Below are 18,904 nucleotides of genomic sequence, written 5' to 3'. Positions count from 1 at the left end.
CACAATATCAGAAAGACACATCTACACCCAATCCAGAACCGGCAAATGATGGAGGTCCTGTAACACACACCACTCATTTACCGTCACTGTTTCTTACTGGTGTAATGATTCAACATATAAAACATCTCTCTTCTGTGACAGAAACATGTAAAAAAATTACAACTAATTTTTTATCTCTATAGAGTTTGTGTTTCTATTGATAAGTCAAATCTTTGTAACTCTTAGCACTTTTCATGTTATTGTTTTTCTTTGAAGTTTTTTTTTCTCGCATTTGTAGGTCACTTGAAATAAAACCATCTGCTAACAAAGTTTCCCACCGCGAGAGATTTCCAGCATCAACATCCCTCTTCTCTCTGTCTTTGCCACAACATTTGATGACATCACCATCAGCTGATCTGTGACCATGACTCTCCGCCAAATACAAATATACAATCGTTCATTATAATATATCTGATTACATGTGGAAACTCGTCAAGAACTATTACTGCACGTGTAATATCCTAACTCACTCTTTCACGTAAACGCGCGCGCGCACACAAACGCACAACACTGCAGCACTTCCTTAATTCACGTTTCCTGATCATTGACCGCAAACGCGCGCACACGCACACACGCGCGCAGAAGTCTCACTCGGAGGTAAGTCCAATGTTCGTTTGTTTATATGCGTTTATTTGTGTGAGATCATCTACATGTTCTGCTTATTCTCCTCATGTTTGAAAATGAAAGTTAAGATGACGCGTCAAATGTTCAGTCATACTGATATTTAAACAAACATGTGATCACTGACACTTCATTTGAAAGATCTCTATCTTTATTGGAACAAACAGCAGCAATAATATGTTTTAAATGTTTTGTTTTTATTTATAATCATGTCTGCCGCGTGTGTTGTCTAGTTTATATGTCTGTACTGATTCTTGAGCTGTCAATCAGAGCTGTGAATCGAGCGGCTTATTGTGCTTCAAATGTCATTGTTTTACATCATCATCATCGATGTATCGTAAATATGAGGCTATTCCCCATATTTAGTTGATAACAGAAGAGATGAGGAAAAAGTTATTGTGTCTGTTCTTCAGATCTGTGGCAGTGTTGAGTGTTTAGCTGTGCTTGAGATGAGTTTGACACCCATTCTTGAAGAAACGTTAATCAAACGTTCACAGCAGAAGAAACGAACATCTCCACTCAACTATAAAGAAAGAGTGTTTGTGCTCACCAAGAGCAAACTCACATATTATGAGCTCAGATCAGAGGTACAGTACACACACACTGAAACACACACACACACACTGAGACACACACACACACACACACACACACACACCTGCTGCTTAGATGCACACCTGATAACGTTTGAGATATAGTTTAAAATGTTTTGATTTGGTGTTGGACACAAACATGATAAAGACACTGCATGTATATTCAGACCATTTTTTTCCTCCTCATTTATTTACATTCAGTATCTCATATTGAAAACTGAATTTTAACAAAATTTTCAAAAAATTTATTAAAAATAGGGTGACCATACGTGCCGTTTTTCCAGGATGTGTCCTTGGCAGGATTTTGATTTGCGTTTTCTGGAAGTCGTATTTGTTTTCGCTTAACCTTGATCAGTCTCGGCTGCTGACACACACCATGTAGATTAATGAGAAAAAGTAAATGATCAGACTGCAGGCAGTACAACAAAAGTAAAGGAGGTCTGAATGCACTGTTGATCCCCTACAGCAGGGTTCCTCAAACCTTACCCTGGAGCACTGCTCTAACCTTAATCTAACTTACCCACCCGTGATTTTCTAGTGACCTGTGATTGTGTGATTTTTCAGAAGAGGTTTAGGAAAGGCTCAGTGGATCTGAACCGAATCAAGTGCGTTGAGATTGTTAGAAACAGCACGACTATCATTCCCTGTCAAAACAAATATCCATTCCAGGTGAGAGTCACGCTTTAACCGTCTGTACAGAGAATAGATCAATGCTATGATGTTTTTAACCCATGTTTGGAGATGTTGACTTATTAAACAAGATGACCGGTCTGTCTCTCTCTTTCAGGTTGTTCACGATTCAACTACATTATATATTTTTGCTCCCAGTAACGAGAGCAGAAGTGTTTGGGTCCAGAGCATCAAAGAAGGTCAAACACTTTATTCTCGCATAAATCTATTAGACGTAAAGCATCATGCAAACAAATGTAACGTATGAGTCTGATATATAAGCAAGCGTTTCCTCATGTAGAGCGTTTCATACTGACAACAGGTAGCTCACAACAAGAACGCTGTTGATTTGATTGCTAGCTGCTTGACTAGTTGATGAAGTTTACAGCGTTTATTTCTTCAGTCTTTGACTCTCTTCTGTCCTTTAGAGATTAGGGATAATGCTCAGATAGCAGCAAAGTTTCACCCTCAGTTCTGGCAGGAGGGCGAGTGGTTGTGTTGCGGGCAGGTGGATAAACTCGCTCCAGGCTGCGAAAGCTACAACTTATTTGGGGACGGTAAGGAAATATATTTGTGTCTTTTAATGTGTAAAGTGAGATAATGAATGCGTTTCTGTTTCTCTCACAGTTTCACGTAAACCACTGCCTCCAGTTCCTGGAGATGAGACTACGGTGAGCTCACACCTGCCTGCTTTTACAAATGTTTGTTTGACAGCACAGATTTTACTGCTGGTCTGGTCTGGTCTGGTTTCTGCACTTTAGATCTGGTCTGGTGCCAGCTATCCTGTTCATGAGAAAAATTGCAGCTTGACCTCAATACTGTGTTACTTTATTCAAATGTACAAATGAGTTTTTTTCTCCGTCACTCCGAAGGTCCGTCGACCCCCTCCTCCCCCCCCACCCACAGAGGAAACCACACAGACAGAGGCGGGCTCTCGAGAGGAAGTGGTAATTTCGCTGTATGACTTTCAGGGGTCGGAACCTCACGATTTATCATTGAAGACGGGAGAAGAATATGTCATATTGGAGAAGAGCGATTTGAACTGGTATAAGGCCCGAAACAAATTGGGGTGCGTGTTTGTGCTACTGTCACGTTGAGCTGCTTTAAATAGATGTCGGCCTGCGACACTTTCTTGCGACATAACATAACAAGACCAATGTCAAGTTATTGCCAAACTATCACAGTTCTGCTGTTCTGTAATTCTTGAAATCATGATGATCTATGTAGTTGGTGTGATGTCACTTATGACATCAATGATTTGTGTGTTTCTAGAGAGGAGGGCTACATCCCAAGTAACTATGTGACTGAAAAGAAATCCGACACACTGGAGCAGTTTGTGTGAGTAAAATCATGAAACACTCGGGAGATATTAGTCTGGAGATTTCTGAATGCTGTTTCAGTGAAATTAAAAGAAAAGAGATAAAATTGACAATGAAGGGAAACCCTAACTTGGAGTGTAACATCTGCATTTAACCCATTACACACACACACACACACACACACACACACACATACATTGAACATACACACACACACACAAACATTGAACACACACACACACACACACACAAACATTGAACACACACACACACACACACACACACACACAAACATTGAACACACACACACAAAAACATTGAACACACACACACACACACACACACACACACAAAAACATTGAACACACACACACACACACACACACAAACATACATTGAACACACACACACACACAAAAACATTGAACACACACACACACACAAAAACATTGAACACACACACACACACACACACACACACACACACACACACACACACACACACACACACACACACACACACACAAACATACATTGAACACACACACAAACATTGAACATACACACACACACACACACACACACACACACACACACACAAACATTGAACACACACACACATACATTGAACACACACAAACATACATTGAACACACACACACACACATACATTGAACACACACACACACACACACAAACATTGAACACACACACACACACAAACATTGACCATACACACACACACACACATACATTGAACACACACACACACACACACACACACATACATTGAACATACACACACACACAAACATTGAACACACACACACAAACATTGAACATACACACACACACACACACAAACATTGAACACACACACACACACACACACACACACACAAACATACATTGAACACACACACACACACACACAGATCAGTGGACAGCTTTTACTGGAGGGACTAGAGTAAAGATTACTTCCTCTCAAGCCTGTGACCTTTAGGTTTATAACTCTTTAATTATTAGGCCATGAATGCCACTTTTAGTTTGAGATAATAAACTTAAAACATTAAACTTGTTTTGTTTGTCCTTTTCAGATGGTTTTGTAAAAATGTCAACCGCAACAAAGCTGAGGAGCAGCTCAGAAAAGAGGTGTGTGTGCGTGCGTGTGTGTGTGTGTGTGTGTGTGTGTTTTAATGTTAGAACATTACGTCTGTACTGAGATATATATACAGTTGAAAGAAAAAGTATGTGAACCCTTTTGGCTTACTTGGATTTCTTGTTAAATTGGTCATAGAATGTGTTCTGATCTTCATCTAAATCACAACAATAGAGAAACACAGTCTGCTTAAACTAATACTGCACAAACATTATACGTTTTCATGTTTTTATTAAACACAACATGTAAACATTCATAGTGCAGGGTGGAAAAAGTGTGTGAACCTTTGGGTTTAATAACTGGTTGACCCTCCTTTGGCAGCAATAACCTCAACCAAATGTTTACTATAGTTGCAGATCAGACCTGCACAGCTGTCAGGAGAAATGTTGGTTCCTTCCTCTTTACAAAAGTGTTTCAGTTCAGCAATATTCTTGGGATGTCTGGTGTGAATCGCTCTTTTGAGGTCATGCCACAGCATCTCAATCGGTTTGAGGTCAGGACTCTGACTGGGCCACTCCAGAAGGCGTATTTTCTTCTGTTGAAGCCATTCTGTTGTTGATTTACTTCTACGCTTTGGGTCGTTGTCCTGTTGCATCGTCCATTCTCTGTTAAGCTTCATTTGACGGACAGATAGTCTTAAGTTTTCCTGCAAAATGTCTTGATAAACTTTGGAATTCATGTTTCCATCAATGACAGTAATCCGCCCAGGGCCTGAGGCAGCAAAGCAGCCCCAAACCATGATGCCCCCTCCACCATATTTCACAGTTGGCATGAGGTTTTGATGTTGGTGTGCTGCGCCTTTTGTTCTCCTCACATAGCGTTGTGTGTTCTTTCCATACAACTCAATTTTTGTTTCATCTGTCCACAGAATATTTTGCCATTAGTGCTGTGGAACATCCAGGTGCTCTTTTGCAAACTTCAAACGTGCTGCAATGATTTTTTTTGGACAGCAGTGGCTTCCTCCGTGGTGTCCTCCCATGAAGTCCATTCTTGTTTAATGTTTTCCTTATTGTAGATTTGTCAACAAAAATGTTAGCATGTGCCAGAGATTTCTGTAAGTCTTTAGCTGACACTCTAGGATTCTTCTTCACCTCATTGAGCATTCTGCGCTGTGCTCTTGCAGTCATCTTTACAGGATGACCACGCCTAGGGAGTGTAGCAACAGTGCTGAACTTTCTCCATTTGTAGACAATCTGTCTTACCGTGGACACATGGACATCAAGGCTTTTAGATATTCTTTTGTAGCCCTTTCCAGCTTTATGTAAGTCAACAATTCTTGATCTTCTGATTGGTCTTCTGAGAGCTTTTTGTGCGAGGCATGGTTCACATCCGACAATGCTTCTTCAGAACAGCAAACTCAAAACTGGTGTGTGTTTTTTATTGGACAGTGCAGCTTTAATCAACACATCCAATCTCATCACATTGATTGGACCCCAGGTTGGCTGACTCCTGGCTCCAATTAGCTCTTGGAGAAGTCATTAGCCTAGGGTTTCACATACTTTTTCCACCCTGCATATGAATGTTTTACATGTTGTGTTCAATAAAAACATGAAAACGTATAATGTTTGTGCAGTATTAGTTTAAGCAGACTGTGTTTCTCTATTGTTGTGACTTAGATGAAGATCAGAACACATGTTATGACCAATTTATGAAGAAATCCAAGTAAGCCCAAAGGGTTCACATACTTGTTCTTTCAACTGTATATGATACAACAAAGCTGTGTGTGTTTAGGGGAAAGATGGAGGGTTTATGGTTCGAGTGTCCAGCACAGGGACCTACACAGTATCGTTGTTCACCAAGAGCACAGGGTGAGACGCACGTTTGTCTTCTAAAGTCATTTTAATATTTAATTTTGTCAGTTTTATACGGAGCTTATGATTTTCTATCCTATCACTATTTTTTATTATTGTGTTGTGTTGTTTTTAGGGATGGATCAGTCAGGCATTATCAGATTAAAGAAACACAAACACCAACAAAACAGTTTTATCTAGCTGAAAAATATGTGTTCAGCAGCATTCCTGAACTTATCGAGTACCACAATTATAACGCAGCAGGTACCACACAAACAAACTCACACAAATAAACAAACACAGACTCACACACTCATTCTCTCACACTTGTGTGTATTTGTGTGCGTGTGCATGTGTTTGTGCGTGTGTGTGTGTGTGTGTGTGTGTGTGTGTGTGTGTGTAGGTCTTGTTTGCAGGCTCCGTCATGCAGTAGGTGATCAGAGAAGGGAGGTTCCTACAACAGCAGGATTCAGTTATGGTACCAGAGTGATTATATCTACATTATAGTGCACTACAGTGCTTCATATGAACATGTGAATGTTGCATGACTGTATCTCTGGTTATTGTTGTGTGTAGATAAATGGGAGATCAATCCGTCTGAACTGACCTTCATGAAAGAAGTTGGCAGCGGTCAGTTTGGAGTGGTCAGACTGGGCAAATGGAGAGCGCAGCATAAAGTGGCCATTAAAACCATCAGAGAAGGAGCCATGAGTGAAGACGACTTTATAGAAGAAGCCAAGATCATGACGTACGTATCACACACACACACAAACAGTGCTTCTGTGAACTCCTTTTAGAGGTTCAGTTGATATGAGAGATCTGAAAGTCAAGCAAAGAATCGGAGGTTACTGACTGAAAGTGTCTATTTAACATTTTAAATGTTCTCTTTTATATTTCAGTGTTATTAATGTCCATCTATTTTATTTTGATTGTGTGAGAAGCTGTATGCAGATTAATAATAGGATCCTTATTTTAAATCTTTCTTGCACACAATATGTAGCTTGTTTAATTTGAATAGATCTTAATTTGTACAAAAGTGGGCTTGATTTGCAAAAAATAAATTTGGGCTTTTAATAGAGAATAAATTGTGTCTGCACCCACAGAAATTTATCTCATCATAACTTGGTGCAGTTGTATGGAGTCTGTACACAGCAGAAGCCCATTTACTTGGTGACGGAGTTCATGGAGTTGGGCTGCTTACTCAATTACCTTCGTCAGAGAAGAGAATCGCTCACCTCGCTGGACCTGCTGAGCATCTGTCATGATGTTAGCCTGGGAATGACACATCTGGAGCAGCGTAGTTTTATTCACAGAGACTTGGTCAGAAAACAACATCCACTTGAAAGACCGTTTACTGAGATATGAACGGTCATCAGATAGACACAACCACTGAAACATCTGCATTAAGATTGTCTTCTTGTTTTCACAGGCTGCCAGAAACTGCCTGGTTAACAGCTCTTTAGTGGTTAAAGTCGCAGATTTTGGGATGGCCAGGTATCTGAACGCACCTGCACACTGTATACTAACTGTACGAGAGTCTGCACGCACCTGTATGCAGATAACATGAGATTGAATTCTGCAGCTGAAGACTGAACACCGGCGACTGTAAAGATTAACATTTAGCAGACGCTTTTATCCAAAGATTAGGAAACGATGAAGCGATTTGTCATAGGGAGGCAGTAGTACAAGACATGTTTAATATTCTAAAACAACGATACCTGTTGAGAGAGAGAGAGAGAGATAGTCTTTTTTAAGATCATTCTCTCACTTTATATACAGATATCTTCTTTATATACAGGGTGCAAATGTTGCCCACTGTGACGCTGTTGTAGATGACATTTGGTTACAAAAAATCTATTTATATAGTATGGGTTAAAAAGAAAGATCTTATTTAAAGCACTTTATATGTCGTTCTTGTCAAGTATAACGTGAGGAGTTTTGTTTGTTTTTTTAACCTCGGCAGGTATGTTTTAGATGACCAGTACACCAGTTCTTCAGGAGCTAAGTTTCCAGTCAAGTGGTCTCCTCCTGAGGTCTTCAACTTCTGCAGATACAGCAGCAAGTCTGACGTCTGGTCGTTTGGTGAGGAGGAGATTTTGTCTTTTTAATGTTTTATTTCTGCGTCAGTGATGAGATGATGATGGCGTGATGGTTTGTTTTCAGGCGTGCTGATGTGGGAAGTTTTTACCCGAGGCAAAATGCCGTTCGAACACAATGCCAACCACGAGGTGGTGATGATGGTCACACAGGGACATCGACTGTATCGGCCTAAAAAAACTTCGCCTCACATCTACGGCATCATGCAGATGTGCTGGAAGGAGGTAATGGATATTTCGGCAGAAGTTAACCATGTTTAACGCTTGAATTGTTTTTGCTTGAAAGTGAAGATTGGAATAGGGATGATGGGAACCAAGAGCAAAGGTTTTGATGCAGAACCGCTTCAGAGTTTTCATTTTTTGTTTTTATAACTGGAACGCCAAACAGTGTGAGCGCAGTGCCCTATAACACACGCTGTCTGACGGAGCTTCACTTAAATACTGATATGTATTTCTCCCAAATGTAATGTTAATGTCCATACTGACCTCTCTCTAGACTGTACAAAATAATAGAAAGCTAGTATTGTAAATATGAGGGTTCTGTTACTATTGGCCTGGGTGAAAGTTATTTCAAGAGTAATAAACATTAACTCTATTTTTTTGTTGCCAGCCAGCGCCAGCATTTTTCATGATTTTCACAAAGGTTTAATGCCTTCCAAAAAATTTTCTTCTTTAAATATCTACACTCACCTAAAGACTTTATTAGGGACACCTGTTCAATTTCTCATTAATCCAATTATCTTATCAACCAATCACCTGGCAGTTGCTTCAATGCATTTAGGGGTGTGGTCCTGGTCAAGACAATCTCCTGACCTCCAAAATCAATGTCAGAATGGGAAAGAAAGGTGATTTAAGCAATTTTGAGCGTGGCATGGTTGTTGGTGACAGAAGGGCCGGTCTGAGTATTTCACAATCTGCTCAGTTACTGGGATTTTCACGCACAACCATTTCTAGGGTTTACAAAGAATGGTGTGAAAAGGGAAAAACATCCAGTATGTGGCAGTCCTGTGGGTGAAAATGTCTTGTTGATGCTAGAGGTCAGAGGAGAATGACCCGACTGATTCAAGCTGATAGAAGAGCAACTTTGACTGAAATAAACACTCGTTACAACCGAGGTATGCAGCAAAGCATTTGTGAAGCCACAACACGCACAACCTTGAGGCGGATGGGCTACAACAGCAGAAGACCCCACCGGGTACCACTCATCTCAACTACAAATAGGAAAAAGAGGCTACAATTTGCACGAGCTCACCAAAATTGGAAAGTTGAAGTCGGCAAAAATGTTGCCTGGTCTGATGAGTCTCGATTTCTGTTGAGACATTCGGATGGTAGAGTCAGAATTTGGCGTAAACAGAATGAGAACATGTATCCATCATGCCTTGTTACCACTGTGCAGGCTGGTGGTGGTGTAATGGTGTGGGGGATGTTTTCTTGGCACACTTTAGGCTCCTTAGTGCCAATTGGGCATCGTTTTAATGCCACAGCCTACCTGAGCATTGTTTCTGACCATGTCCATCTCTTTATGACCACCATGTACTCATCCTCTGATGGCTACTTCCAGCAGGATAATGCACCATGTCACAAAGCTCGAATCATTTCAAATTGGTTTCTTGAACATTACTGTTACAACTCGTGAAATGAGGAGGAAGCACATGCAGGAAATCAAAGAATGTTTATTTATAATATGGTAAATATGAAATGATGATTGACAGAGCTGATGAATATCCAGAGTCTTAGCAATGGTGAGCGAAGGACTACGGTGGTGTGAGAAGTGCTGGATGGTGAAGTCGAGGATGGATGTGATGATGGTCAAATGGTGAAAACCAGGAACAGACCGGAACATCCACTCAAAGACGACAACACGAACACTAATCCAAACACAGGAACAAAACACGGTAATCCAACGAGTAGAGCTGCCAACATATAGTGAGGATCTGACAACAAACAGAGAGGTCGGTGAGTATATATAGCTGAGTGGTGATGAGGATCAGCTGGAGCGAGACAATTAACACACAGGTGGCTGTAATGATCCCGACGAGCACACGGAGACTGACGTGAGTACAAACACAACACATGACACGGAGGAAACAATGGATTTCCTACCGTGACAATGACAATGAGTTCACTGTACTAAAATGGCCCCCACAGTCACCAGATCTCATCCCAATAGAGCATCTTTGGGATGTGGTGGAACAGGAGCTTCCATCAACTGCAAGATGCTATCCTATCAATATAGGCCAACGTTTCTAAAGAATGCTTTCAGCACCTTGTTGAATCAATGCCACCTAGAATTAAGGCAGTTCTGAAGGCGAAAGGGGGTAAAACACAGTATTAGTATGGTGTTTCTAATAATCCTTTAGGTGTGTATATATATATACAATATATAAAATGAAAGATCAGACCCTCTGCTTTAAAAAAAAGGTTTCATACTACCTTCCTTACTTCTCTTTTATCACCTCACAAATATGGGTAGGTTTCTTTAAAAAAAAAAAAAAATTTGATAATTGCGTTTTTGTGAAGGACTTTTGATAGAGATCAGATTCAGAGCGATCCTTAAAATATACACAGACATACAGTTGTTTGCCCAAGGGCAATACTTCCGAGTTTTATAAGTTGCAGAAGAGCGCCATCCAGTGGATAATAGCAGTATTATGGATTGCAGGAAATACTTGTCATTGGCAGGGAAGCATTTTCTCTTAATAGGCTTTATGCCCAGCTGTCTGCCATTGTTGGACAGGCTGATTAATCCAGGTGTGCCTGACCTTAGTAGTCACAACAAAAATAATCGGACACACCTGGATTAATCAGTTTGTCCAATGGTGGCAGACAGTAAACATGGAGCTGGCTGAAGTTCAGGAAGTAGTGCAGCTGGGCATAAAGCCTATTGACAAGTTAACTTGTCAATGGTGGGGAAAGAGTTAAAAAAGTGACTGGAAAATGTTGGGCAGAACTCAAACCGAATTCTCAATGGCATTGAGAGACCTGAATATTGCCAGAAATGTTTGATAAAGTTTGGTTTCAAACACATTAGTCTATATAGCTCTTATGAAATCAGATTTTCAATGCAATTCTGTCTGCAGAAAAAAAAGCAAACCAATTATTATCACATTATCATCTGTAAGATGCTTTTATCCACAAGTAATCCTCTTATAAAGGAGCATTAAGATTTTTCTGAATAAACTACACATAAAATTGATTTGAGAATGGATTTGTTGACGGCTGATTATTGTGTGTTGTTTGGTTCAGAGATCCGATGAGCGTCCGACGTTCTCGCAGATTTCGGTAATGATCGCTGAAGAGTTGGAGGCTGATGGATCTGCCTGATCACTTGACCTCATAAACGTTTGAAATCTGTGGATTACAGACATGAACCCTTCATCTTAACTGTTCCTGAAACAGTTTCTGACATTTGTTTACAGCCAGTCTGTTGTTACAGTCAGTGTTAGTAATAAGCATCATCTTAATGCTGATTATTAATGACAAACCAGGATCAATGTCCAATAAATTTCACATTTTTACAAGACTCATGAATATGCAATGTTTTCACACGCACACACACACTATTCAACTTATTTGTTTTAAGTATTATAACTAATTCATGAACATAGATGCTAATCAGTCACACCTCCGATACCTGAGCAGCTTACCACACACAGACACAAACTGACACAGACACACACACAAATAAACACAGACACACACACACATTAACACAGATACACACTGTGCTGCAGGTACCAGTTTGAAAAACGACTCATTCAGTAAAGGCTTCTGTATGAAGGTAAGACAGACACACACAAAGACACTTTTTTTTACGTTGAACAGGAAAAGATTTACAGACCATCAAATCGGTGTGTGCCACTTTTAAAAATTAGGATTTTTTTTCATTTGAACCTGGAAATAGTTGATTTTAATTGTGAATTTTTGTTGAAAGTAATCGTGTCTGCATGTGAAAGGAAGAAGAATTTGAGATTTCCAATCAAATTACAAACATCAGTCAATGTTAGATTTTTAGCTACTTTTAAAACACATGAAATGATGGATGTGACTTCTTTAGGTTTTGATCAGTGTGAAATGTTTCCACCAATCTGTTTTTATTCTTCTGATGTCATTTGTTTTTATAAATAGTGTCCCTGTCTGTGAATACTCAGCTAAAGTCATTTTTTGTGATTTGCTGTTATCTTCATAAAATGTTCCTACATAAAGTAAAGAACATTTAGTGAAAATATCATCTTAATATCTTAAATATTGTCAAAGATTAAAATCAATGTTTAGGAAGCCGTGGCTGTGAGATCTTTAATGCTCTTATAAACTCATAATTATAGTAAAGACTTTATAGCCCATTCATAACTCTTGGCTTGCTATCAATCAATGACATTTATTTTATTTGTATAGGACTTAATGATGGTCTAGAGACATTTTAAAGTCCGATACTAACATTATGGAACTAACTAACTAGTCACTGGATTTAAATCCTTTGAAATATTTGGTTTCGTTTAAAGCACTTAATTGTAAGGCCGTGTAAATGTTAATACTGTTTTCTGGATTCTGTACATGAGGTAAAAAGTTTATTTTTAATTTCTACACCAATTTCTTTTAATTCATTTATTCCCTTCAATTTTGGGGTCAACAGCTCACGAGAGTCTTCTGAAGCCAAAGACAGCAGCGGTTTGACCAGGGAAAGTTTTTTCTTGAACTGTGAAACTCGACGTGTGTTCAGGTTAGATGTTCGGTAACACAATCTCTCATTTGCATTAAAGTTTCATTCTCTAAATTTGTAGGAAGTTTAATAATTGATTTGGCTGGAAGAGCGTCAAGCTTCAGATAAACGAGTTATTAGTGTTTTTCTGAACGAAGCAGCTGTAAGGTCAAACACGTCCAGCATCATCTAGATTAGCGCTCAGAAGATGAGATGAATAACACAATAATAAGAAAAGATGAGATGAATAACACAATAATAAGCAAAGATGAGATGAATAACACAATAATAAGAAAAGATGAGATGAATAACACAATAATAAGAAAAGATGAGATGAATAACACATCATCATAATACTTTTTAAGATGTCACAGCGTTACACCTGCACGTGGATTCGTCACATAACCGGCAAGGCGGCGGGTAAGGGGCGGTGCTACCACGGGCTGTCAATCACACGCAGTGTCCAGGACAACCTGTTCTGTGCAGTGAATCCACGCTTCATTGCACTGGTGACAGAGTGTACGGGGGGCGGGGCCTTCATTGTCATTTCTGTCCATCAAGTAAGACCACACCCACTCTGACAAAACAAACGTGCTTTAGGTGTGTTCATGAACCGACCGACAGGCGGATGACATCAAATTACCGCGAGAGCGATTCATTCGTATGATTCTCGATTCACTCTCGCGGTAATTTGATGTCATCCGCCTGTCGGTTTATGAATCGATTTGTGTTTCAGACGGGCCGCGTGAGCCCCCTTCATGCACGCGTGTGCGGTCACAGCGCTCGTGTTATGGACGTGAAGTGGGACCCGTTTAACGATCGGCGCATCGCATCCTGTTCAGAAGACTGTACGGTTGGTTTCCATGCGAACAGCGCTGCTATGGCAACCTCCCCAGTCTCCGTGGCAACTATCGTGTGTGTGTGTGTGTGTGTGTGTGTGTGTGTGTGTTTTGTAGGTTAAGGTGTGGGATATTCCTCAGAATGGACTGAAGGATGACGTCACGCAACCTTCTAAAGATCTGCTCGCTCACAGCCGCAGGGTGGCGATTATTGAGTGGCATCCCACTGCCAGAGACCTGCTGCTAAGCTCCGCCTATGACTGCAAAGTATAAATCCTATAAACAAACAGACATCAAACCATTATAAAAGATTGAAATGTATTTTTCTAGTAGTAAATGACCTCTTAAGAAAATAAGCAGCATCATTTTAAATCTTTCACATACATCACTATTACTGCTTCTACAAACACCACAACTGTCAATATAAGTGCAGTATTTATTTCACATGATGGTAAACTGGTGTTGTGTTGTTGTGGTTTGTGTTGCAGGTGTTGGTGTGGCGTTTAGACACAGCTGCTGTTGTGATTCAGATGCCAGTCTGTGTAATAAACACACACACACAACTCGTACTGTCTTTGACTTTTAATCACGATGGAAGTTTATTAGCCACAACCTGCAAAGACCAAAAAATCAGAATCATCGAACCGCGAACTGGTCGAGTGCTGCAGGTGAGATAGTGAGAGGTGTGTGTTCTGTTTGTGTATATTTGTCTGTGTGTGTTAGTGTGCTATTATGTTGTGCTCTTCTGTCAGGAGTCCAGCAGCACTTCTCATAAAGCTCATAAGATCTTGTTCCTGTGGAATCTGAACATGCTGTTGACCACAGGAAACTCATCCTGGAACCAGAGACAGTTTGCCTTGTGGGACCTGGTAACACACACAGACACACGCACGCACGCAAACACACACACACATTCACAAACACACACATTTACTGTATTTATAGATGAGGCTGTTAATATTTTCAATCTTCTAAACCTTAGCTGTCACCTTTGCACACCTGCTAACATTTTTTGACTGTATCGTGTGGGTGTGTTATATTGTGTGTGTTATATGCGTGTGTGTGTGTGTGTGTGTGTGTGTGTGTGTGTGTGTGTTATATTATGTGTGCAGGAAGATTTGTCTGAGCCGGTACTGGAGGAGGATTTTGATGGAGGTTCAGGCGTTGTTTTCCCTTTTTATGATCCCGACACACAGCTGCTGTTTCTGGCTGGGAAGGTCAAACCATCACACTTACCATCATCCATCAGCACTGAGTGAATTTGTCTTTAATTTGTGTTAATCATCATTGAAAACTTTGTAGTACCAAGTTTTTTTAGTATGTAATCTGTTAAGGAGGAATAATACAGATTATTGAATAATAATAACTTGATATTGAATGTGAAATATTTTCTCATATACAAAACGCACTGAAGGACAGCAAACCAGCAGTTAGTTATACAACACCAGAGACCTCACATTTAAACCTGTCATGCCAAATTTTGTTTTATGTGGATATGTATGAATGAATGCATAACATTGAGGCGATTTAAAAAATAAAGTTCATCAATTCTTTTTCAATCATTTTGTCCTGCAGGGTGATGGCAACATCCGTTATTATGAGGTCAGTGCCATCAAACCTTACATGCACTTCCTGGCTGAATATCGCTCTCAATTTCCACAGAGAGGCTTAGGTACACACACGCACACACACACACACACACACACACACACACACACACACACACACACACACACACACACACACACACACACACTTGATTTTATCTGTGCTATACATGAGTGTGTCTGGGTGTTTGTTTAGGTGTTATGCCCAAGCGTGGGTTGAACATCAACATCTGTGAGGTGTTCAGGTTCTATCGGCTGGTGGGCGTCAGAGATCTGGTGGAGCCGTTGAGCTTCTGTGTACCACGCAAGGTAAACAATCATTCATGATAGAGATGGAAAGAGATATAAATACTTTGATGCATATAATCACAGAAACAAACCAAATCCAACCCAACACAACAACCCCAGATTCATGTAAAAGTGGTTCATCTCACACCTTAATTGTTCAGTAAATGTCTGACTGCAGAAGAATTGAACCTGATTGACTTTCATCTGTTAGTAATTGTGTTGTACTCGCAGGTTTATTTTTAAATCTGTCCAAAAATACTATAAACAGACCTAATAAAGTGATGCCATGTTTATTTCTCCCTTTGGTAGCAGTCTGGGGTTTTTCATGAGGATATTTATCCTCTGACAGCAGCCAGTGAGCCGGCATTGACCGCACACGAGTGGCTGATGGGGCAGAATAAAGGTGAGTCTCAGCGGAGAACGCTGTCTATTTATTCACTCCATGCTTTACACTCGCAGACAACAGGAATATTCAGTGATTTCCAAATGACCTTTAGTGCCATAAATGCAACTTTCAGCATTACCGGACTTGTATTTTTGGTTGACTCCTCCACAGGCCCTTTGCTCGTGTCTTTGAGACCCAAATCTAAAGAGGTCCAGACGCACATCATCCAACCACCTGACGCAGGGCAACAGAACCCAAAATGCGAGGTCATCGTAGACGAGCGTGACTGGACGGAGGACGACACTCAAAGCCACGACTGGATCTCCGCTCGCACGCTCTCAGATGTGGACTGGACTGAGGCCACGTTTCATCTTCCTCCTGAACCAGAGACAGAGGTCAGACACTAACATCATCTGCTGTGTGTGTGTGTGTGTGTGTGTGTGTGTGCTGGCTCTTGTGACGCTCTGTGTTTGACTTCTACAGGTTTCACAGCGACAAGAGGAGCAAATACAACATCTACAGGAGAAACTCGAGCAGAAAGAATGCCGAATAAAACAACTGGAGCTTAAGATCACGCGCCACCAAACCAGAGCCTCTTTCTGATGACAGCCAATCACTGTAGAGATGCTGCAGCCAGTCAGAGACAAGAATATAGTGAACAATAATGTGTAACACTCTGAAATGTTAAGAAACTTTTGTGAATGTATATACATACACATACACTATAGGAAGGCATCATTGTTGACTCTACGTTAGGTTGGTCTTTGAGAGAAAAGCAGAGAGTTGGGTAAATACGACACTTTCTGGAGTCTCTGAAGTCAAACTGGTCTGTAGTTGCTAATATCTTTCTGAGGGGTCTAGTGTTGGTTTTTGAGTGAGCTTGAATGAGACGGGGACGATGATCCTGTAGTGATGGATGTGTACGAGGGGATAAAGTCAAGAGGCCTCAGTCTCTCTAAGAGAAACAGCAGATCAGATAGTTATGGGTGGCATGGAGAAAGTGAGATGAATGATGGCTGCTGTGAGCGAAGAAGAGACAAGATGTGGCTGATGTTTGAAGTGGTGTTAATCTTGTTTTTAAAGAAAGGGCATACTTACATTAGGTACGATTGCCTTGACCCGAGCGTGATCGTCCCCCACAGGCTTGCACTCACACTAGATTTTTTTTGTTTCTGACCCAAGCATGCCTTGGTTGTTAGGACTGTTTTAAAGGAAACATGAAGTAAAGCGATGTACAGTAATGTGAAGTTTGTTTGGGACGGAGACAGCCCTCTCACATATTACTTGGTCAATCTCTGGCTTCTTCCGTTTTTTCACGTAGTCGTGGAGCGCACATAAGAAGGCTTTTCATGGATCGCACAACTGATGCCTCACCTTCTGATCTTTACGCTCCGGCGTGGTCTGTGCTCACACTGCGCTCGCTGACCTGGAGGTGAAAGGTCAGACATCATCAAGACAGGGTGTTAAAAAGAGGTTGTGGTGGATGAAGTTGAAGGTGGATTTAAGTCTCAGTCGATGCTATAACAGTGTTTGTGCTGGATAGAGAAGTTAATGCTTCGTTGATTATCTACAGAATCGTTGAGTTTTGACCGGCATGAAGTGATGCATTCATCATAGAAGCCATAGCTGCTAGTTAAACTCAGTTCAAATAGATCAAATGAAAGGAGAAATATTGTTTTATGTAAAAATATTCTTATTCTTCATATGATGAATAAATATATAGGGTCTAATACTATAATGATTAGAAACGTTAAATATATTAGACAATAAAGTCTTTTTCTTTGTCAAGAGTGGAGAAAAAGATGACAGCAAGAGATGATGTCTATGAACAGAGACTACAAAAGACCATCATGAATTTAATGCATTATTAATGTCATATTTACTCAATTGAAGTGAACAAATGTAACTTTCTTTAATCATTTAATTATTAAAATGCTTTTGAGACAGAAAAACATTGAGTTATGATTGACTGGAAAACACAGAGATGAAATCTGCTGACTGACGCTTCAACCGTCTAGAGTCTCATGTCTGTGCTGTAACACTACTGAAACGGACCTAATGATGATGATTGTGTTATCTTTAAAGGAACAGTATGTAAGAAATTTATATCAATTAATCAATGTCACTAGACATTAAGAAATCATTTTCATTTCAAATACTTATATCACTGACAACAGTGGTCCGGCCAGGATATTGTCATTTAAAAAGTGGAGTTGCAACCCTCCACTGATGTTTATGTTGTCATGTTGTGTATTGGCCACCAGTTGTGTGATTGCAGTACCAGTTTTAGCCACAATCCTACATACTGTTCCTTTAAGGACATAACCTCTTGTGGTGTCGTGCAGGTCTTTAATTTGAGGGCTGCTGCTTTCGTTTCAAGATGCTTAAAAGTGTCTTTCTGATTGATTCACAGCTTAGGGTGGCCACACATGAAGATTTAAAGTCCAAAAAAAAAAACTCTGGGTGTCATTGCGATTATTTTGCCTCCATGATTGTGAAGTTTTATATTTATGACTCTTGATTGGGCTGCCTCCAACATACGGATGCAATAGCCAATGAGAGCGTGCACACTTCAACCGGATGTTGTGTGCTGCTTTTAAAGCTGAAACAAGACTCACAAACATGACATGAAAGAGGAGTATTGAGAAAGAATATCAACTTTTGTCACGTTTGATGTTTAGCATCCAAGTTAACGGCTCACTTGTTGTTATGACGACGTGCATCACATCAACGTGGCCGATGTAGTACAACCGTTTTTTATTCACATTAACTTACTCATATTCATACTATATAAAAGAAG

At 40.2% G+C, this 18,904-nt stretch overlaps 2 protein-coding genes across 5 annotated transcripts; both read left to right on the top strand.

The window, feature by feature from the left end:
- The first annotated feature begins 336 nt into the window (after positions 1–336).
- On the top strand, positions 337–11,809 carry tec (tec protein tyrosine kinase). Its single transcript, XM_055189496.2, has 18 exons — positions 337–636; positions 1,074–1,247; positions 1,818–1,922; positions 2,041–2,122; positions 2,351–2,479; positions 2,550–2,593; positions 2,795–2,991; positions 3,195–3,260; positions 4,339–4,393; positions 6,132–6,208; positions 6,327–6,454; positions 6,594–6,668; positions 6,767–6,938; positions 7,294–7,510; positions 7,620–7,684; positions 8,154–8,272; positions 8,354–8,511; positions 11,533–11,809. Exons 2-18 carry the CDS (start codon positions 1,110–1,112, stop codon positions 11,608–11,610), a joined length of 1,905 nt encoding a protein of 634 aa, XP_055045471.2. The 5' UTR covers positions 337–636; positions 1,074–1,109; the 3' UTR covers positions 11,611–11,809.
- A 147-nt stretch (positions 11,810–11,956) lies between these two features.
- On the top strand, positions 11,957–18,056 carry coro2ab (coronin 2Ab). Of its 4 annotated transcripts, none has more exons than XM_055189500.2 (12): positions 11,957–13,006; positions 13,351–13,545; positions 13,722–13,838; positions 13,942–14,091; positions 14,313–14,492; positions 14,577–14,693; positions 14,937–15,041; positions 15,400–15,496; positions 15,628–15,740; positions 16,029–16,122; positions 16,276–16,499; positions 16,588–18,056. In XM_055189500.2, exons 2-12 carry the CDS (start codon positions 13,351–13,353, stop codon positions 16,705–16,707), a joined length of 1,512 nt encoding a protein of 503 aa, XP_055045475.2. In that variant the 5' UTR covers positions 11,957–13,006; the 3' UTR covers positions 16,708–18,056. The 4 variants fall into 4 exon arrangements, with proteins under 4 accessions (XP_055045475.2, XP_055045477.2, XP_055045478.2 ...); XM_055189502.2 differs by having other exon boundaries at positions 11,957–13,545; positions 16,588–16,722; positions 17,894–18,056; XM_055189503.2 differs by having other exon boundaries at positions 11,957–13,545; positions 16,032–16,122.
- The last annotated feature ends 848 nt before the right edge of the window (positions 18,057–18,904 follow it).

Source organism: Misgurnus anguillicaudatus, chromosome 13 (genome assembly GCF_027580225.2).
Source record: "Misgurnus anguillicaudatus chromosome 13, ASM2758022v2, whole genome shotgun sequence".
NCBI lineage: Eukaryota > Metazoa > Chordata > Actinopteri > Cypriniformes > Cobitidae > Misgurnus > Misgurnus anguillicaudatus.
Note: the sequence above shows the minus strand (reverse complement) of the source record. Positions and strands in the feature narration are given on the sequence as shown.